The 21,474-nt window shown below is 42.6% G+C and overlaps 3 protein-coding genes across 3 annotated transcripts; 2 read left to right on the forward strand and 1 right to left on the reverse strand.

Moving 5' to 3' along the window:
• The first annotated feature begins 1,718 nt into the window (after window positions 1-1,718).
• On the forward strand, window positions 1,719-2,555 carry LOC119811644 (alpha-defensin 3-like). Its single transcript, XM_038325539.1, has 2 exons — window positions 1,719-1,890; window positions 2,452-2,555. Exons 1-2 carry the CDS (start codon window positions 1,719-1,721, stop codon window positions 2,553-2,555), a joined length of 276 nt encoding a protein of 91 aa, XP_038181467.1.
• Window positions 2,556-10,371: 7,816 nt separating this feature from the next.
• Defa5 (defensin alpha 5) lies at window positions 10,372-11,244 on the forward strand. Its single transcript, XM_038325540.1, has 2 exons — window positions 10,372-10,543; window positions 11,129-11,244. The coding sequence occupies exons 1-2, from the start codon at window positions 10,372-10,374 to the stop codon at window positions 11,242-11,244; spliced, it is 288 nt and encodes a 95-aa protein (XP_038181468.1).
• An 8,915-nt stretch (window positions 11,245-20,159) lies between these two features.
• Window positions 20,160-21,011, reverse strand: LOC119812548 (alpha-defensin 3-like). The gene is made up of 2 exons (XM_038327287.1): window positions 20,840-21,011; window positions 20,160-20,269 (listed from the first exon to the last, which is right to left on the reverse strand). The coding sequence occupies exons 1-2, from the start codon at window positions 21,009-21,011 to the stop codon at window positions 20,160-20,162; spliced, it is 282 nt and encodes a 93-aa protein (XP_038183215.1).
• Between the last annotated feature and the right edge of the window lie 463 nt (window positions 21,012-21,474).

A 21,474-nucleotide genomic window follows, 5' to 3' on the forward strand; every position in this document is an offset into this window, starting at 1 on the left:
CTCTGTGAGTTCGAGGCCAGCCTGGTCTACAAGAGCTAGTTCCAGGACAGGCTCCAAAGCCACAGAGAAACCCTGTCTCGAAAAACCAAAAAAAAAAAAAAAAAAAAAAAAAAAAAAAAAAAAAAAAAAAAAAAAAAAAAAAAAAAAAAAACCCCAACAACAAAAAAACTTGATTGCCTTCTTCTTAAAGGTTGCCTTTCAGTGGCTTGAGTTACCTTGGGTCTCGAATGACCAGTTCTGTGCTGAACACTGCTGGGAAGGATGGAAAGTAAAAACACAATAGCATTAATCATTAAAATGAGCACGGTGGTCAACTGGCAATGAAAGTTTACTGAGTGCTACTGAGGCCAACTCTGTGAGGATCAGGAAGACAGTGAAGGATGTGTCTGAAATTTAAGATGTGCTTTTTGACTGATAGATCTAAGTATACAAAGGTATTGAAGAAGTATTGTGCCATTAGGCAATATGACTCTGTGTGTGTGTGTGTGTGTGTGCATGTAAAATAGTATTCTTACCTCTTTGCTAGTTATTGCACACAGCTGTAATAAAGCCATTTTAATAATTGAACAGTATTTATCAACATGTGAATAGGAGCTAGCACTAATAAAACTGGGACACCATATGCTGACTGAAATTAGTATAATGTTATGTATCTTTTTGCATACACATAGTGAGGAGAAATGGGTAAAAACACGTACAGAACAGTGTTCATATATGATCCGCACTGGCTTCTTAGAGTAGAAGAATCTCGGGATTGGAAAGAAGTGTATCGGTCGGGCGGTGGTGGCGCACACCTTTAATCCCAGCACTGGGAAACAGAGGCAGGCGGGTCTCTGTGAGTTCGAGGCCAGCCTGGTCTACAAGAGCTAGTTCCAGGACAGGCACCAAAGCGACAGAGAAACCCTGTCTCAGAAGAAAAAAAATAAGGAAAGAAGCACTCAGCCTCCCTACATTTTGAGTGCTATTTCTTGTATGTAAGTTCACATTTTCTAAAAGTTAGAAAATGCAGACTCTGAGACATGAGCCCAGCACATCATCTGGTGACTCCCAGGTTGTGCGGAGGCACCTGGACTGCTCTCATGAGATGTGCTCAGGGCACACTGGGTCATTCAGAACAGTGCTCTAGCTTCACTCTGACCAACTCTGTCCCTCGTCTCCTCTTGAGCTCGATTCACCAGGGCCATGTTACTTTCTCCATAATGACCGAAAGAAGCGATTCACAAACCCTTCCTTCATGAAGGTGATTGTGCCCCAGAATCACTCAAAGAACTGACTGTCCAATCCACAGGTATTTAAGTCTGGCCCAGGGTCCATACCTTCTCAAAACAGCAGGCTCCAGCTTCAGAACTCAAAAACCCCTTGTTCCCCGAGCATACTAAGTTGGTATGTGCCTGCCTCATTTCTTTCCTGACCACAGAAAGGCAAATACTCAAGCAGATGGGAAACAGGAGAAGATAATAAGGCCCTGGAATCATCAGCTAGAAGGGAGGAGAGTTACTGAACACACAGATCGACATCATGGTGGCAGCTGTAAGAACACAGGGACATCAAAGGACAACATCTTGAGGACGACAGTCTCTCCCAGTTCCCATCAGTGGGTGCCCTCTCTACAGGGCGTGTCTCGGCACCTTCTCATGACAGCCCTATAAATGCAGGCGGGCTCCTCATTCCCTACACACTGGGCTCCTGCTCACCCATCATCCAGGTGACTCTCAGCCATGAAGACACTTCTTCTCCTCTCTGTCCTTGCCCTGCTGGCCTTCCTGGCCCAGGCTGATCCTCTTCCAGCAGCAGCTGAGGAGACGAAAAATGAGGAGCAGCCAGGGGCAGAGGACCAGGATGTGACCATTTCTTTTGGGGACCCAGAAGGCTCTGCTCTTCAAGATGCAGGTGAGTGGTGATGCCCAGAATGATATGGGTTGGAGTCTCCTGAGAGAGGGTGGAAGATAGGCCCTGGAATCCCATCAAGATCAATCTGGCTTCCGTGATAACTCCGTCTTACTTCCTTCTATTTCTTATTCATAACAGTAATAGTGAGAGTGAAGTAAGTCAATTGATTTTCTTTCTCATAAGGCTTTTGCTCTGAAAATACACGTAGGAATTTTACCAGAATGTAGAGCGATATATTGAGGAGATCCTCATAGACAAGAGCAGTTGTAGGTATTTCTAGGTTTTCTTTGTCTACGGGAACTCAAATCATTGTAAAAGTACACTCAAGTATATGAATGGTGGGGGGGGGGATAAAAATTAACCCTTGAGAACGGACCTCAAGTCCTGCACGTTACCAAAACTCCTTAAGTACGTTGTTTCTTTTTGCATTGAGTTGATCATCTGCTGGCTGTAATGATTCCAATGAAACATACCCATGCTGTATCCCACACCTTCATAGGACTGAATGCAATCCAATCCTGCCAACCCGCAAACTCAGTTATTCTTTCTGTGTGTCTCCAGCCTCAAGAAAGTTCCCGACATGCTACTGTAGAAGACGGCACTGCAGATTACTAGAACGCGTCAGGGGACTCTGCACCAATGGCCGCTTGTTATGCTGCCGCTAAATATGGAGACCAGAAACAAGAAGATGACCATGCTCTCTGAGGACCAAGACAAGTCTCTGATTACCACACATATGTGTCTCTCTTTTATCTCCAATAAAGTGCTTCTGATACGCTCCCTGTGTGTTTGCATTCTTTCAGAATTTGCTATAAGGCTTAGTCTGGATTCTGGATATGAAGTACCGGAATCTTCAAGGAAACCTTTGCCAATGAATAAATAATTTAGTATTTTAAATTTTATTTATTATTATTATTATTATTATTATTATTATTATTATTATTTACAAAATAGTGACTTCAAATACCAACAATATTTAGGATGATCGCAGGGTTCATACACAAACTGTAAAGAAAGTTCAGTGCTGATGATCCTGCTACATTTTATACTTGAATTTTGCCTCTGCATTCTTGTAGATTCAACTCTCAAAAACATTGCCTACATGTGAAGAAAGACTACCACTTTTGGCTTCATGTTTTATAGTACTAATATCTTAATTTTTCAGAGAGCCACCATCTCCTTAAAAAGTGTTGAAGTTTCAGTGAGCAGGCCTGGATTATGCCTCTGCCTTCTAAGCCCTGAGTTGCTTTTGGCTCCACCTCCACAGAGACAACCTTACAATTGCGAGAAAAAAATCTGTACAGAGGCAGAACGGGCAGGAAGAAAAGCAAGGCACCCCACTCTCTGATGTGCACATTGTCTGCAGCACCTGTGTCTGTGTATGACAGGATGTGTTCTCTGCACAGAAGACTGTTCTTCACATACCAACAGTGATGTGCCCAATGCCCCCAGTGTGCTCAGCAAGGTACACTCAAGTGAGTTACTTTCTAGCTTTGGTGGAATTAATGCAGCTGGAAGTGGTTCCAAGAAAAATAAAGAAATCAACAGGTAGTTCTCCCTCTAGCCTGGAGTCTCCAGGGGTGCTACAGGGTGCTAAGACTCAGTCTTGAGGACATTGCACACTCCCTAAGGGAGTTATGTGTGTTATCTGATGGAAATACAGCAGCAGTGACCTCTTAGAATGCAGACTCCAGCAGCACAGACAATGTGGGTTCACAGCAGACATTCTTGTGGGCATTCAATAAGGAAGGAGACGTGATAGGAGAATAGAACACCCCATCGCTCCTTGAGGAAGAAAGGATGCTAGAAGCATTTCACTTGGTAGCTGCTATAACTGTCTGTGTTGGGCCATGGCAGGTACCAGCTGCACCAACTGAACTCACAGTAGAGAAAGTGTAACTCTAGCCAGTACTAACTCTTCTCACCTCAAATATCACAGAATACTGATCAGTGGATTGCACACATAATACGCAGTTGCCAAAGTCACATAAGTCATCTGTCTTAAATAAGTCACTCGTGTCCTGGGCCAAGTAAATTTAAAAGATTTAACAAAATGTGGTGTCATATTTTGAAATGTAATTATCTAGGACATAGGTTTGTTTTCAGGTACAGTTAGCATAACTCCAGTAAGTGTCAATCAGCAAACACATTGACATAATCATTGTTGTGTGGACCAACCTCCCCACTAGAGTTCTTCCAACCTCTCTCCCTATTGCAAATTCTTGACCCTGGATGCACTAATCTCATGTATTCTTCCTTCACACTTTTGAAGTTTGGGGTGAAATCTTCTTGTAAAATGAAAGAACTCATTGTTTTTAAACTGACCTATTGTAATGGGGGAAATGTAAGGTGCATAATGGGAAGGGCTGACACACACACACACACACACACACACACACGCAGACTGAGAAATGAATAAATTGTGGATTTAGCGTGTCTGTCACCTCACACACTTATAATTTCTTTATCTACTGTCCTAGCTATTTTGAAATTCGCAGTCCGTTACTACTCATAGTCATGTTATTGTGTAATAGTTGGCCAGAACTCATTGCTTCTCCCTAAAATGTAATTCTGTACCCATTGATCAACCTCTCCTCAGCATCTCCTGACCTTACCAGTCACCAATAGCAAGTATTCTATTCTCACTTTGCATGATGTTGGTTTTTATCTTGTATGTGAGAACACGTTGACTTTCTCTTTGTGCATCTGTAGTTCACACAGTAAGTGTCCTCCAGGATCATCTCAGTTATTGAAAATTCCACCTTTTTATGATTGAAGAGTGTTCCATGTGTACACATGTAAACACAAACAATACACTCATGCAATGTTTATGCAAACCACATTCTGTTTATCAATTCATTCGCTGCAGAACATGAAGGTCAATGCCATCTCTTGGCAATAATGTACAATAATGTACAAGATACAGAGAAATAACACACAAAGATATCTAAATCTCCAACTTAAGCTCAGTTTCATTTGAGAGTTTTGTTTTCTAAACTCTTTCTACATCCAGAAACAGAATATAAGGGATTGCGAAAATATAAATGTATTTTTCTGTGCTTTGGGAACTTTCTTTTGTAACTCAAAGCTCCACAGATCATTTTAGAAATTTACAGGTTAGAGGAAAATGTTCTCCAGTCTGATGTGGTCCAGATGTTCACCTTCCCAGTCTCTCTTAGTGCTTTGCCACCCCAGATGACAGTGTTCCTCTCTCTTCAACCCTCTAACCACACACTCGCTTTTGCCTAGATTCACTCTTGTTTGGGAGTCCCACCTAAGACTCCTGGTTTATACCCTGCCCCACTGCCTTCCAGTCTTCTGATGTGGGTGGCCATGGTTCTTTGGTAATTAGCCCCAGGAAAGTTGTGCTTTAGAATGACCCGAGGACTCTGATGCCCAGGTTATATCTAGAGCCGTTGTAACCAACCCTTCTGTACTGAATGCTCTGCATTGGGATTGGTCGTGTTTCCCATGTGTAATAACTGGAGTCTTGGATGCAGGGTTCAGGAACCACCTCAGGCTGAGGCAGCTTTCTCACTCAAGTCCTTGAGAACTGTAAGAAGGAATCCTGACTAGAGTAAGTGGTTGGTTCAGGGAACGAAAGTGCGGTTCTGGCCTTTCTTTCCTTTTCTCTTTCTTTCTTTATTTTTTTTTTTTATTTTCAAAACAATCTTAATTTGAATACCAATCCCCCAAAACTTTTACCAGGGAACTCCTACATCTGATAAACACCTTCAATAATGTGGCAGGATACAAGATTAACTCAAAAAAAATAGTAACCCTCCTATATACAGATGATAAATGGTGTAAGAAATCAGAGAAACATTACTCTTTACAATAGCCACAAACAACATAAAATATCTTGAGGTAACTCTGACCAAACAAGTAAAAGACTTGTATAACAAGAACTTTAAGTCTTTTTTTTTTTTTTTTGAGACAGGTTTTCTCTGTGGCTTTGGAGCCTGTCCTGGAACTAGCTCTTGTAGACCAGGCTGTCCTCGAACTCACAGAGATCCGTCTGCCTCTGCCTCCAGAGTGCTGGAATTAAAGGTGTGCACCACCACCGCCCAGCAAGAACTTTAAGTCTTTAAAGAAAGAAATTGAAGAAGATATCAGAAAGTGGAAAGGTTTCCCATGCTCTTGGTAGGATCTGCACAGTAAATAAAAATGGCAATCTTACCAAAATCAATCCACAGTTTTAATGCAATCCCCATCAAAATCCCAGCACAATTTTTCACAGACCTTGAAAGAACAATAGTCAACTTCATATGGAAAAACAAAAAACCCAGGACAGTCAAAACAATCCTGTACAACATAGAAACTTCTGGAGGCATCACCGTCCATCCCTGACTTCAAGCTCTACTATAGAGCTATAGTAATGAAGACAACAGACAGGTGGACCAATGGAATTGAATCAAAGACCCTGTTATTAATTCACACCTGATTTTTGACAAAGAAACTAAAATTATACAATGGAAAAAGAAGGCATCTTCAACAAAATTTCTCTGGTAGAAGTTTTTGGAGATTGGTATTCAAATTATGGTTCTGGCATAACTTGATGTTGACCTGTAAAAAATGCAAATAGAGTCATATCTGTCCCATGCACAAATCTCCAGTCCAAATGGATCAGAGACCTCAACATAAATCTAGCCATACTGGAACCTCATAATAGAGAAAGTGGGAAGTAGCTTTGAATGCATTGGCACAGGAGATCACTTCCTGAATATAACCCCAGTAGCACAGACACTGAGATCTCTTTCTTTTTCTGGTGGCTCTGATATGATGGCAGAGTGAATGAAGGCAGATAGATGGAATTTTACTAGCTTAAATTCATAGCAAAAAAATCACTTTCTGGTTGCCCTCATGTTCTAGCAATTGGCAAGGTCATACACCTCTCACTACATCTCTCCCCAAGGACAGAGACCTGAACCATACTTGGGTTATACACTAATCCTGCATCCCCATTGCAGAAATTCAGATGAAAAATAAATGAGAAACTGTTCACCAAAACATCCCAGTGAGTACAGGGTTTTTATGCCATTTAGTCGTTATATGTTCCCAGTTATTCCCGAGAAATTAAGTGAAATGATGAAGTCCCACTTCATAAATAATACATTGACCAAGCAAAAACTGACATCTAAAATAATTCATAGGTCACAGGTTCTCTCGCTATATACATGCCAATGTTCTGTTCTTCTACTGCTGTGTCAGAAATCATTACAGTAAGAAATGGATTCCGTACAGCGCATGCATGTGTTCTAACTCAAATTTACCACTTGGACATTGGTCAATGCCATGGGCAAAAGGAGAAGTGGTTCTCTCGGATTTGGAGAGTTTACTGCAGAAGAACTCTCCAGCTTGGTAAGCAAGAGGTACTGGTGTCAGGAGGAAGCTCAGCAGGACCGTGAGCTGAGACAAGACGTGCAGAATATCACTTTCCATCCTAGCTCAGGAGGAGGGAAGCATCAGACAGATGTCCCTGTCTGAAGCTGAGTGGGTTTTAATCATGGACATTTGTAAACATTATAAATCAAACCAGTGTGTCATGAGAAAGCTGGCTATAAGTATTTCTGTTCTACCACCAGAAGAGGCCTCGGTCCTTCCCCTGTGATCTCCTCCACAAGATTTAGAGTTTCTCAGAGTATGGCAGATGGGTTCCAGTGTGAACATCTGTCTTAGTTCATTTAGTCTGGCACAACACAACACCACATATCACGCCATTGATAATGTTACACACAGCAGATGGTATCAATTGCCTGCAGTTCTGTAGGCTGTGAAGTCCAAGATGAAAGTGTCAAAAGGTTTACTCTGTGGTGATGTCCCATTTCCTGATTGATAAGTGGCGGTTTCAGGAAATGTCCCCACCTGGTAAAAGGAACAAGGCAGTTCCTTCAGCCTCTTTTATGAAAGAATTACCCCATCCATGGGGGTTCTTCCCTTTTAACCCAATTCCCTGATAGAAGACCCCACTTGTGAATTTCATCAACTTTCGGAGAAAGATTTCCACACGCTAATTTTAGTGAGACTTAAGCATTCAGATAACAACATCATCCAATAAGAGGAAAATTAAAATATTAATATTTAAATCTTGGAGACAAAAATACAGCATGGTGACACGCATGAGATTTTTGTTACTGGTTAAGAAATTACCATATATATGCTCAAGAGGAGCTGGGAGAAGCCTGCATTCTGAGAGCAGGTGTCTCAGGATCTGAGGTCACTCTAAAACATTGTTTTCCCTCCTAGGAACTGTCTGGTGAGAAGCTGCTGCATCTCCAGCATGCAATGTCCATTCTGGTCATGCTGGTTCTAACACAACCTTATAGAGGACCAGTATTGGTTTACACATAATGCCTCTGAACACATATCACTCGGCTAGACCATCGACTGCCAATCTCTCTGCTATCAGTCCAGTCTGTGGGATATCCAGAAGGCATTATGTCTCCAGGAACAATCTCATGAGTGTTCTGCCCATGTTGTTCTAGATAACTGTTTGTCCTCGTCTAGTGGCCAAGAAGGGTTGCATCTGGTTCCTCCACAGAACGACATGATGTAGACATATCGATCACACTGGAGACTCCATCAGTAACTACAGCCACACTGCGAATCTGATGTACAATCTTATCATAGTGCAACATCCCTGCTCCACTGGATGGCTTAATTAGCTCTAATGGGGAGGCTTAACTATTTCTAATAGTTGTGACCTAGGTCCTAGAGAGGCTCACTGAGAATTAGCTTTCAAATTCTTCTCCACAAATTCATTGACTGTTTATTCCAGTCATTTTCACCAAGTATAAAGCATGATTCGTAAGCCACGCATTTCCTTCGAGCTCTTTCATATTGTCTGACATCAGTGACCTCACACGCCCGTGCAGCACCGGCTCAACTGTGTAAGCAGTGATAGGCAAGCAAGTGCTGTCTAGTTCTGAAAAAGACAGATAAGGGGTCCCTCTGGGAAGTCCTGCCTTGGCCCAGCTTTTCCAAATTGTGTAACCATCCTTGCACCACAGATGCTGGAAGCACCCAACAGAAATTAACCACAAAAAAAAAGGACATCCCAACTGGCTATTAAATAGGGCAAGTCTGCTCCATGAGGGCACAGTTGCTGTTGCCCCCAAGATCTGAACAGAGGAGTGCCATCTCTCCTGCTCTGCTCTCTGCACAGCCCAAGGATCTGTGAGTATCAAAATTCCCTTAATTTTCAAAGTATGGGTATGTCATTGAGGCCCAGCTGCAACTGATTTCCTAAAGGCAAGTTTGCCTTGGGATGCCCACATATGCAGAGACACTTCTCAGGCTCTCCTATGTGGGCTTCTGGTGGCTTCTAAGGACAGTGGTTACTGGTTAAGGGGAAATTCACAAAGCTTTCTTCAAAACACAGATGTCTTCCTTGTCATTCAGGTAGGGAGAATAATATAATCTGTAAAACGTCTTTCTATTTTAAGGAATATCTCTTTGGGTCATTTGCTGTTTATCGTCTGACTTGGTTTTGGCTTCTGAGTTGCACACATTACCTATATATGGATAATAGTTTCTTATTAGGTGTATGCTTTGCCAACCTTTCCCGCCATGCTCGAGTTGGCCATTTCACTCCCATGCGCATTCCCTCTCCTATGTAGAAGCTGTACAGTCCAGTACAATTCCATTTGCCTGTCTTTGCTTTGTTCTTATACAAGAAATATCTGTTCAATTCTTGCTCTGAACTTTCTTCTCATAGTTTTATACTTTCAAGTTTTGTGTCCAGACCTTTAATTCATTTTATTGGAAATCAACATCCAATTGTGCATCAAGTCATTGGGTTGTGTGCTTTAACACTGATCGTCTTAATTGACACTCATGGATGCGGAGAGGTGGAAAGAATAAACATTCCTCTTTTTCGGATCAATGTCTTACCTAGCGTCACAGGAGTTCATTTCATCCATAGTTTGATAAGGTCAACGTGTTATCAGAACCAACCCTAAAAAGCCTTGATTAACACGCATCATCATGATCCATGTCTGACCCCAGAGTCGACAACTTCAGACCACCTCAGAGTCCATCTTCAGAGAGGTAGAGTCTTTGCGCCCTTGAACTTACCGCATGAGAATGCCGCTTCTTTTCATCTATTTTAACGTTAAAAAGTAAACACTCATTTAAGTACTAAGTACAAAAATCCAAAACAGTAGCGGAGTCCTCCTCATCCTCACCAGCTCCAACCAAAGGCAGTCACCAGATACACAGGTGGAGGCGTTTGAGATGGAAGCCGTGAGAACAAGAACATCAGGACAACCTTAAGGACAGGTCTGCTTCCTCATCACTGCCGACCTTGCCCAACTGCAGGGCCTGTCCCGGACCCTTCTCTTCACACACCCCCCGACATGGTTACTGATTTCCTCTCACTGCCGACCTTGCCCAACTGCAGGGCCTGTCCTGAACCCTTCTCTTCACATACCCCCACCCCCATGGTTACTGATTACTTCATCCCCTAGGAAACCCACGGCCATGAGGACACTCGTTCTACTCATCGCCCTTCTCCTGCTGGCCCTGCATTCCCAGGCAGAACCTCTCCTAGGAAGAGCTGAGGAGGTTCTAGACCAGGATCAGCCGGGAGAGGATGAGCAGGCTATATCCATATCCCTAGGAAGGGATGACAGCTCTGCTCTCCAAGCTGCAGGTGAGCCATGTCAGCATGTTAGAGACATGGAGCCGGGAGAAGGGGTGGAGATAAGCTTTGAAATCAGGTCACCCAGGACTTAATTACTTCTTTATTTTTCACATTCGACAGCACGAGCCCAATAAATCAATTTCTTTCTGCAAAGAGTATTGTTCCAAGATAATTTTATGACTATCACTGGGTTAAATACATAAAACGATTAGTAACATTGTTTTTTTTTTTTTTCTATATCTATCTTGGTAGACTTGGCCAGATGGAGAATATTTTATTGTGTCGACTATATTTTAATATCTGGAGGTTTGTGTTTAGATTTTTATATAATAGTCGGATGCACAAAATATGTGTGATGGAAGGAGAACAAAAATGAAAAGAAACAGAATTAAGACAAATTGTTGCTGGTCTTGAGTTTTGTGCAGGTCCGATGTTTAATACGCATATTTATTCATATTGATTGTGAATGCTCAGGCTGTTGTCAGCAATGATGAATGTGGGGGACCCACTTCACCTAGCACATGTCTTACCCAGGGTCTCTTCCGTCCTGCTGACTTGGGCACTGAGTGCTTCCTGTGGTTTTTGTATCCCCAGGTGTGAGGTCAGGCGTGACCTGCTATTGCAGAAGAGGAGGCTGTCATTTTCCAGAACGACTTGTTGGCGCCTGCAGGTACCGTAACATCGTCTACCGACTCTGCTGCCGCCGATGACTAAGAACAAGAAGATTAGGTTTTTCATAGTAGTTGAAAACCTGAAGGATGCTCTTTGTCCCATGCTGTTTCCTTGAGTTTCTTCCTATTTTCTATCTAAATAAAGTCCTTGCAGCAAGCTCTTTTTCTCTGTGTGCTTATGTTTGTCTGTTGTCTCCAAGGAAGACTCTGAGAATCAAGTACCAAAATACTATAAAGAAATCCTGGACTGCAGATCACAGGAAGATCAAAGCTGTCACACAGGCTTCTGGTGATTAATAAGAGAGGTCGATTCTATTGTAATAATTTCCATCTCTTATCTTATTACTCTGCCTCATTTAGATGAGGACCACATTCAAAGCCATTGGCAATGGGGAGGCAGAAAACATCATGATTATCTTCAAGTTTTCATAGTCCCGATGACCTGACTTCTCAAAGATGCCAGCATCCTCATCTTAAATGTTAGGATTTAGCTGAATATGCTGAGATCATATATCTGCCCATAAAGCCCTACATTTGTATCACCTTCACAGACACAACTTTAAGTAGCATTAAGAAAGGTTAGCACATGCTACATTCCACAGTCCTAGAGAGGCGAGGTAACAAGGAGAAATTAAAGAGGGACTCATGGATTTCCCTGGGAAGAGAAGGTAGAAGAGATTTCCTGGGTGAACTGGGGGCAGGTGACCATGGGAGCATAAGGGATCAGGGGCAGAATAGAAGGAGAGAGTAATCAGAGAGATATCTTGATGGGACAGGGGACAATTTGGGGGCCATGTAGAAACCTGGTGCAATGGCCACAAATCTACAAGAATGACCCTAGCTAAGACTCCTAGTAATAGCAGAGAGGTGGTCTGAACTGGCCGTCTTCTGTAATCAGATTGGTGACAACCCTAATTGTCACCAGAGAGCCTCTGATGGAAGCAGATCCAGAGGTCCACAGACAAGCACTGGGCTGAACTCCATAAATCCTGTTGAAGAGAAGGAGAAAGGATTGTAAGAGCCAGGGTGTCAAGGTTATCACAGAGACAACTAACCTGGGCTCATAGGAGCTCAAAGACACTGGACCGACAGTTAAGAAGTCCACATGGAACTGATCTAGGCCTTTTACATATGTGCAACAAAAGTTTAGCTTGTTCTACTTGTGGAACCCCTAGCAGTGGGACCTCAGCCTTCTCGGAGGCTTTAACAGGCTTTTGGGAACATATTCCAAATATTGGGTTGACTTACCGAGACTTAACAGAATAGAGCTCAGTTTTACCTTAACTTAATATGCCTTGCTTTGTTGGCACCTATAGGAGACCTGCCCCTTTCAGAACAGAAACAGAGGAGGAGTAGATTGAGGTGAGGCAGAAGGGAGGAACAGGGAAGGAATGGGAGGAGAAGAGGGGGAGGAAACTGCGGTCAGTATGTAAAATAAATGAATAAATTCAATTAATAAAATACTTCTGGAAAAGAAAGGTTAACAGCAAAGATACAAAGTAGGAATCAAAGCAGGAAATCCCACCCAGATATGGTCATCGCCAGACTATATCTGCCCACATCCAGTGAAGATGGAATTGATATAAGTAGCCCAGGCTTTTAGAAACACGAAATCCATGTGCTCATGTCTTTATCTATACCTTAAGATAACTAGGTGTAGGTGTCTTAAGATACCTTTATCTATACTTCTCAATTAGTGCTAAGCAGTTGGAAAATGTGACTGACATCTCTCACATAACAAGATGTGCCAGGACACAGGAAGGTACAGCAGGAGGGAACAGGTGCCAGAGAACAGGGTCCTCAGCCTCCTCGCCAGCTCATGCCTCTTGTACAGGTGCCTGGGTACCGAACTGAGCAAGGTGGACTACAGAGGGAACCGGAGGCCTTGAGCTTCCAAACTTTAACAACCATCCACAAATTCATCAGACATATTTAAATATGGACATGTGAGATGCATGGAAGTTACTAGTTTAACTCTAGCAAAATAAATTCCCAGGCCTTCCAAAATCAGAAGGGATAAGAAGGAGTCATGGGTGTTTTTGTGAACTCTACCTTCACTGATGTTCAGAAGATCTCCTAATTCCTAGATTCCAGCCTCTTTTATGGAATCTGTTTTGTTCTTCTTGGAGTGCTTGCTTTGGACCTAATTTGGTCACTGTGAAGAGTTCAGAAGCCTGGTACTTAATGCCTACTGCTCTGAGAGGCCTCTGAAGACTCTGGGGAAAGAAGAGCCTTTAGGACAGGAGTGCCACCTGCCATGCCATCTGTCCTCTTCTGATGGAGCTGGTCTTTCTTTTTTTTTTTTTCTTTTTTCTTTTTTTGGTTTTTCGAGACAGGGTTTCTCTGCAGCTTTTTTAGAGCCTGTCCTGGAGCTAGCTCTTGTAGACCAGGCTGGCCTCGAACTCACAGAGATCCGCCTGCCTCTGCCTCCCGAGTGCTGGGATTAAAGGCGTGCGCCACCACCGCCCGGCTGAGCTGGTCTTTCTTTACTGCGAATTCTTGTTCAATGTCTCATGCAGAAAGACATTTCAGTATGGAAGCTCCCTGGAGCAGCTGAGCATAGGCAAACGGATCTGGGACGCAACAGACTCTGTTTCAGTGCGGACTCCTCGATGACTGGCGGTTAAACCGGCTTAACTGTGAGAGTGGAGTGAAGAGTCGAACACAGAGCAGAGCTGAGACCTCCCTGACTGTCATCCTAGAGGCTCCTCTACAGTCTACTGACATCTGATGGGCAGGGTGGGGGATGCTTATCTTGTTTGTATTTGGTCACTAAAAGGTGGACCACAGAAAACTGGGTCCTTCAGAAAAGGGTTAGAGTTTAGTGTTTGCCTATGTGTAAGGAAAGGCATGGAAATGTGGACGGGAACCACACAAGGCTCCCTTATTCTCCTTCAACCCTTTGATGATCCAGGATTTCTGCTTACACCACATGTTGCATCTCTTTGATGGCTGACTATGATTACTGGATGAGCAATGAAAAAATAATGATAAGCTTCCTTGATCTCCAGCTGCTTAAATATTTATCAGCTGCCATGTTATTGCTCTCTGCTGTAATCTACCGCTTTTAGAACAGGCCAGAAACATTCATTAATCCTCAAAATCATATCCTGCACTTCCATTAATATATATCCCTGCAGTTTAATGGAACTCATCCAAGAAGGGCTAGAGAGTGTCTAAATGTTGTGACTCTGCAGTAATGTCAGGGATGGCCTTTGAGGAACAGTCTCTATATCCAATGGGGAAGCTTCAGTCCTGACTCCTCGTGACCTAGGTATCTAGTGTTTTCTAAAACCAAGTTTCAAACACAATTGAGGTTGGGCCTCATGGCACAGGCTTATGACTCCAGCACCAGGGTGAAGCAGGCAGGAAAACAGCAATGGCCATGCCAGACTGGGCTGTCTAGTAAGACCCTGGCACACATAAGCAATCACGCCTACCACAGTGGCTGTGATCACTCTACTGACTTTCCTAAATGTGTCCTTCACAGCTAAAGACACTAATTATGATGATGAACACGTTTCCTTTGTTCACTGCTAATCGTAAGACACGAGCACTCACCTGTCTTCTCGGTCTTTAATATTCAGATGTCAGCTCACAGACTCTGGTTCCCTCTTGGTTGAGATTTATACTTAGTATGTGGTAGAACTCCATTGCATTTTACTGCTTGTGACTATCTAGTTGCTCTGACAACTTTTGACTAAAGTGACTTCTGTCGTCCCCACTTAAAGAACCATGGTGTCCTTGAAGGATGTCAGTTACTGGTATGTGTATAAAAGTGCCATTTTTGTATGCTTACTAAAAATAAAACAGAGTACCATAAGCCCATTAAATATCTGGATTTATCTTTAAGCAACACTGTCCACTGTATACACCAGTGCCTTAGACTACTAAAATAGCAGTCTGTTGCTGTTGTCCTTGGTTGCCCTCTAGTGGAGAAAGATAAGTTCCTTATTACTGACGACACCATGTATTTCAGATAACGCCTCAGATACCTGACCTAGAACTGACCAGAAAGTCTCCTCCCTGAGGACTAGCTTTCATGGTGCCTTCTGGTACCACGTAAGCTTCCAGAGGAGAGAAACAACCAACCGTCCTGTCCATCTATGAAGTCTATGAATCACAAAACAACCCTCATGGTGCAATATTGGCATGTATATCTTGCCAATAACCAAAAATTTTCTAACTAGTTGGACTTGAGGACTGCTCAGCAAGACACAACAATGCCTGGTTCTGGAAACCTAGCCAATTACCCATGGATCTTAAAGGAAAACCTACAACCATCATTTTACAAAGCCTGCACAACGCCTAACTCCACTCTAAATATCTGTTCTTATATGCACAGATAAATGTAGTCCTTTCCTCTCATCAAGGAAACAGTTTTTTGCAACCAAGGGAGATCATTACAGAAAACCATAACCAAGCAATATGTAGAGTTCAGTCCCAACGGATACATCTACAAAACATCTGGCTCACCTAAGGCTCAAGGGCAGGAAGACTGGGAGAGACAGATGATCAGGCAGTTTGCTGTATATACTGTGTCTCCAAAGAATGTCGGAAGTTACACCCTTCAAGTCTCTCCAGAATGATTTCCTAAGCATGAGATGAAGAAGGACAACAATAGATATGCTGAAGTGGCTGGGCGGAAACCAGGAGGCATCAGCCCTGCACAAAAACTACAGGCAAGCCGGGCGGTGGTGGCGCACGCCTTTAATCCCAGCACTCGGGAGGCAGAGGCAGGCGGATCTCTGTGAGTTCGAGGCCAGCCTGGTCTACAAGAGCTAGTTCCAGGACAGGCTCTAAAAAAAAAAAAAGCTGCAGAGAAACCCTGTCTCGAAAGCAAGCAAACAAACAAACAAACAAAAAAACTACAGGCAACGAAAAATACACAGTGGTAGAAATAGTCTTTTCCAAAGGAAAAGAGTTCACTTCTCGGAGTCTACAGTTGACTGGTGAGCTTACTTAAAACTGATTTCTTTACTACCATCCCCCTAGACACTCTTGCTGCTTACAGGAAGGGCTGAGCAAGACATCTCTCATTTCATTCTACCTATTAAAAAAGATTACACAAATTGAAGATGTGTGAGAATGCATATAAGCATATGGACTGGGGGTCCCAGAAACACCACAAGGAAAGGCAATAAGAAAATTTCTTACATCCCGGTAAGAACAACAGCTCCTCTGGATATCAATTCCTACCAGAAGAGCTGTTCAAGCTGCTTGCTGTGATGTAACCAGCATCACAAACCCACCCAGCTCAGCATGGGTCTTCTCTCAGATTCTCCACTGTTGTGTAGTAGACCTATTTTTAGTGCCTAATGTTCTCCATGTCTCTAGATTCAACACTAGAACTTATTTTTTCTTTCTTCTAGATAGGTGTGTGTGTGTGTGTGTGTGTGTGTGTGTGTGTGTGTGTGTGTAGCCCTGGCTGTCCTAGAACTTATTCTGTACACGGGAATGGCCTGAAGCTTGGAGATCCATTTATCTCTGTATCTCAAATGCTAGGATTAAAGGCGTGTGCCAGCACTGCCTGGCTAAAGAACACTGATTCATAAAAACATACATACTAGAAGAATACAGACCTGTATGGGTCACAGGATGAAACTCTTTTCTGTATTGTGTATAGAAAGCAGAAAAACCGTAAAGTCATAAATTGCTTTGTTATTTCAAGGGAATCGACTTCAATTTACTTTCATCTAAGAGCCCCCTTTAGAAAATCCTTACTATTTCATTGATATTTGATTTGCATCTTTCTAAAGAATGTTGGATTACTGCATCAGAATCTTATTTCTCACAGCCTCTCCTTAGGATGCCTCTGTAAATTCCTTCCTTTGGGTATCACAGCCTCTTCTTAGGGTGTATCTGCAATTCCCTCTCCTGGAGTTTGATGTGAAGCTGGTGGAAACTGACTTTTTGTGTGCACTCTAGAAATAGTTAAAAACATAATTATCACATGGCATCCCACCCATAACCGAAATGTCCTATGGTAGTTGAGTAAAGAAAATAATTCCTTTAAAAATGTTGACGTGAATCAACTCCAAGGTGTTTTGGAGGTATTTTTGTCTCCTATCACTTTGTTAGGGCTTTTAAAAATTCATTTTTTTTTATCTTACTGGACTTTTGCTTGTATGTTATGGTTTTCAGTGCTGTGATGTTTTAATGTGCTTTCTTTGCGTTTATGTTTGTCTCCATATGTCTTGAGTGTCTCATACTTTTTCTTTGTTTGTTTGTTTATTTCATTCTTCTTTTCATTTGTTTTATTTGCCTGTTTGTTTTCAAAACACACAGAGAGAGAAGGCAATAAGTTGGAGTGGAGGAGAAAATATGGGAGGAGATCCGAGAGGGAAAACTGTGATCAGAATATACTGCCAAAAAGAACAATTTTAATAAATGTCAGAAATAAAGCCAAAAATGTTGGTGTTATGTGTACAAGGCGACCATAAGAAGAAACACATTCTGCGGCAGAGGCCCATCCTGGGGTTCTGCACTGCAGTGGACACCAGTCTGAATGAGTGTCTTTGAAGCAGAGGGGGAAAACTAGCATCCTACGTGCAGAAATTGGTCAGGTCAAGATTAGAGATAATAGCCCAGGATCAAAAAGTTTATGTGCTTGCTGAGGATGGAAAGAAGTCTGTGCACAGAAGAGGAGAGAAGAAACAGGAATATCCCAGGAAGATGTCCTTGGTGTCACCAAAGTCACTTGGCAATCTCTGACTCAGCGCCACCTCCTGTCCTGATTCCTGTGCTCTCACTGGGCAAATGCACATGCTGTTTATGTCAGAACAGCAAAGTTCATGAACCGCTGCTTGGAGAGAGTGATCTTGACTCAGGATGTGATGCAGAAGGCCTGTGTTTATGCCAGGAAATCACTAATACAGAGCGTCCTAGGTTTACAAAGTCAGTGGGAATGATAGAGGACTTATGAACTGTGGAATCAAAAAGCCAGAGAAATCTGTAAGGTTTCAAAAATTTTGTAAAACCTAGGAAACAGTGCTAATTTATTAAATTTATGAATAGTTATTAACACTAATCTTAATCAAAATGCAAAATGAGCGATAACAAGAGTATACCTCTTCATCACTACCCTTATGAGGGATTTTGTATTGCTGCTCAGAATTCTGTTTACTGTTGATTCTAAGCAGATCTTCAGGCTATCAGGCATCACAGGTGGCCATTACTGCACTAAACACAGGCTGGAGGAAAAGACAGTGGACAGGGCTAATGCCAAGGCTTCTGGAGGACATTCTATTGGGCACAGCATCTATTAGACATGTGGAATTTTATCAAGTCTCTAACAAAACCCATGTAGGTATGGTGTTTTAAATTTCAGTTTCATTGTAAACATTTTCCTAAGTACCACGTATATGAACAACACAGTACCTGCTCCTCTTTGGCCTTCATTCGCCCTCCCACCTGCTTTCATATCCCCATCCCAAATTTACTATCACTTCTTTAATGTAATTATTACATGCATATATTTATACACATGAGAATAAATTTTAAATGCATACATATACACACATGTATGTATAACAGAATCCTTTTTAGACTGCTTGTATCTCCTTGTGTGTAGAATTAACCTCTTAGATTTAAGGCCAAGTGAAAATAGGACCTTGTAAAACTGAAAACCCCTCCCTATAGCAAATAAAAATAGTAAAAATCAGTAAAGAGGAAACTCCCAGTGAAGACTCTTAGCAAGCTATACATCTGATCAGGATTATTATTCAGCATATACAAAGAACTAAAAAGATAAAACAGTTAAGTAAATAATACAATTGAAAATGAACTATGGATCTGAACAGAGAGTTCAGAAAAAAAGAAACAAAAATGTCTAAAATGAGATTAGGAATATTTAAGGTGGTGTGCCTGTACTACGCAAGCCCAAGTCTGACCAACTTCCAGCATGGAGATGGGAGCTGGGTACAAAAACCCCAGCACTAGCAGGGGTTGTGCTGTCAGTTGTTGGCTAGAGAGGGGATTTCTGAGTGCATCCCCTGGTAAATTGGCCATGTGAAGAACCTCACATCTAAAAACATATGGACAGCAGAAATTGGTCCAGATGGATTTAAAAAAGAAAAAGGGGACCCAAACTTGGGTAGGTAGGGAAAGGGGTAGACCTGGGAAGAGTTTGGGGAGACATAAATACTCTGCCAACAGGTTAACAGGTTTTTAGAAACTTTCAAAGAACTAATAAAAATAGCTAAGATGTATATTTAAACGTGTTCATGAAGGTCAACAGTTAGAGAAATGTAAATTAAAAGTTCTCAAAAGTTTTATCTAACCCCAGTCAGAGCAGCTAGGATCAAGAAAACAACTGATAACAAATGTGGGTGAGGGTGTAGGGAAAGGGAGCCCTCATTCACTGTGGTGGGATGCACATTTGTGCAGGAACCATGGAAACCAGAGCGGAGACTTCTCAGAGACCATGAGGAAATCTCCATAGGGCACAGCTGCACCGTTCCGCTCCTTGGCAAACGCCCAATGACCCAGCATCCTGCTTCACAGATACTTGTCAGTCATGTGCATTGCTGCTGTGCTCACAATAGCTGGAGAATGGAAACAGCTAAATGTCCTTCAATAGAAGAAGGGATCGTGGAAATGTGGGACATGTTTCTGAGGGTGAGTCCCATGTAAAGGACAGCAGAGTTGAAAGACAGGAGAAGGAGGTAGAGCAGAGTCACTGAGATGTGATTTTTTTTAAATCTAACCTCCTGTTCACCCCTGAAATGACTACTAAAATGTAGCCAAGACTTCCTTTATAAGGGATTCATTGAAGATTCTGCTACCTAGCTCAGCAGAGTCCTGACTAAGTCACATAGAATGCATCAAAGAAACATAAAAACAGACTCTTTTTCCCCGAAAGGAAATCTATTGGAGGGGAACAATAAGTGAGGCTAAGTACAAGGGTAATGAGGTCTGAGGTCTCAGAGCACATGGCGGTCTTCTCTCTGGTCCTAGCGGCAGCAGAACGTGTAGCGCACTGGACCTTTGTTGCAGAATCCAGAGACTTGTTCAAAACTTTTGCAGGACTTTTTTCTACAGTAGCAGCTTACACTTCTTGAGGCTGAGGAAACAGAGAACACCAGGCATTAAGTAAGGTAGCCAGCAGTGTGCAATAGTGTACAACACTATGAAGATGCATGATACACGGTACAGAGCAGGTCTGTTTGCAGTGGTGACATCACACCCAGCACCGTGACCAACTCCAAACACTGGGAAAGAATTTAACAAGTGCTGATCACGTGTCTACTTGACATCCATTTCGCAGTCCTTCAACTTTTAATGTCTTCCTGACCCAACACACGCATACACTGGCATTTGGTTCCTAAATCTATTCTTTAAAACAAAATAGATTTTTATTTCTATAACAAAGTTGTCAATTGTATAGTGCTAATCAATGTGTTCTATATTTTAAAACTATTTCACAGATAAATGTTTAGATTCAAAAACCTAAAGAAAATCAATTTTACATTTTCTTATGTCTCTTACTCCTCCAAATAAGACAGTGACGATCCTAGAGGACCAACAGAGATTCCGACCTGAATCACACAGCTCTCAGTGGGGTTCCAGGGCCCATCTCCCACCCTCACTCAGGAGACCCCAACCCACTATCACACTGGGCACCAGCACTCACCTCCATCTTGAAGAGCAGAGCCTTCTGGGTCCCCAAAGGAGATGGTCACAGCCTGGTCCTCTGCCCCTGGCTGCTCCTCATTTTTAGTCTCCTCAGCTGCTGCTGGGAGAGGATCAGCCTGGGCCTGGAAGGCCAGCAGGGCAAGGAGAGAGAGGAGGGCAAGTGTCTTCATGGCTGAGAGTCACCTGGAGGAAGCACCAGCAGGAGTAAACCTTGGGGGATGTGAGGAGTCAGCTTGCATTTATAGGGCTGCCATGAGAAGGTGCCGAGACAGGCCCTGTAGATAGAGATGACACGCACTGATAGGAGCTGGGGGAGACTGTCATCCTCAAGATTCCGTGGTTGTTCCTGTGTTCTCACAGCTGCCATCACGGTGTTGGCCCGTGCTCAGTGGCAGCCCTCCCTTCCAGCTAATAATGATGCTTACTATCGTCTCCTGTTTCCCATCTGCTTGAGTATTTACCTTTCTGAGGCCAGGAAAGAAAAGAGGCGGGCATTTTACAAGTTAGTAACCTCATAGAACAAAGGGTTGTGTGTTCTGAACTTGGAGCCTGCTGTTTTCAGAAAGTGTGTACCCTGGACCAGACTGTAATTAATAAAAACCCAGAGACAGATATTGAAGTTCAACCTGAATG

This window comes from Arvicola amphibius, chromosome 4, assembly GCF_903992535.2.
Source record: "Arvicola amphibius chromosome 4, mArvAmp1.2, whole genome shotgun sequence".
Classification (NCBI taxonomy): domain Eukaryota; kingdom Metazoa; phylum Chordata; class Mammalia; order Rodentia; family Cricetidae; genus Arvicola; species Arvicola amphibius.

What these genes read in the sequence shown, in the direction of transcription:
- LOC119811644 (XM_038325539.1), top strand. Translation starts at nt 1,719, where the DNA reads ATGAAGACACTTCTTCTCCTCTCTGTCCTTGCCCTGCTGGCCTTCCTG. An exon ending in CTCTGCTCTTCAAGATGCAG is followed by an intron (nt 1,891 to 2,451) that starts GTGAGTGGTGAT and finishes GTGTGTCTCCAG; the next exon opens with CCTCAAGAAAGTTCCCGACA.
- Defa5 (XM_038325540.1), top strand. Translation starts at nt 10,372, where the DNA reads ATGAGGACACTCGTTCTACTCATCGCCCTTCTCCTGCTGGCCCTGCAT. An exon ending in CTCTGCTCTCCAAGCTGCAG is followed by an intron (nt 10,544 to 11,128) that starts GTGAGCCATGTC and finishes TTGTATCCCCAG; the next exon opens with GTGTGAGGTCAGGCGTGACC.
- LOC119812548 (XM_038327287.1), bottom strand. Translation starts at nt 21,011, where the DNA reads ATGAAGACACTTGCCCTCCTCTCTCTCCTTGCCCTGCTGGCCTTCCAG. An exon ending in CTCTGCTCTTCAAGATGGAG is followed by an intron (nt 20,270 to 20,839) that starts GTGAGTGCTGGT and finishes CTGTTTCCTCAG; the next exon opens with CCTCAAGAAGTGTAAGCTGC.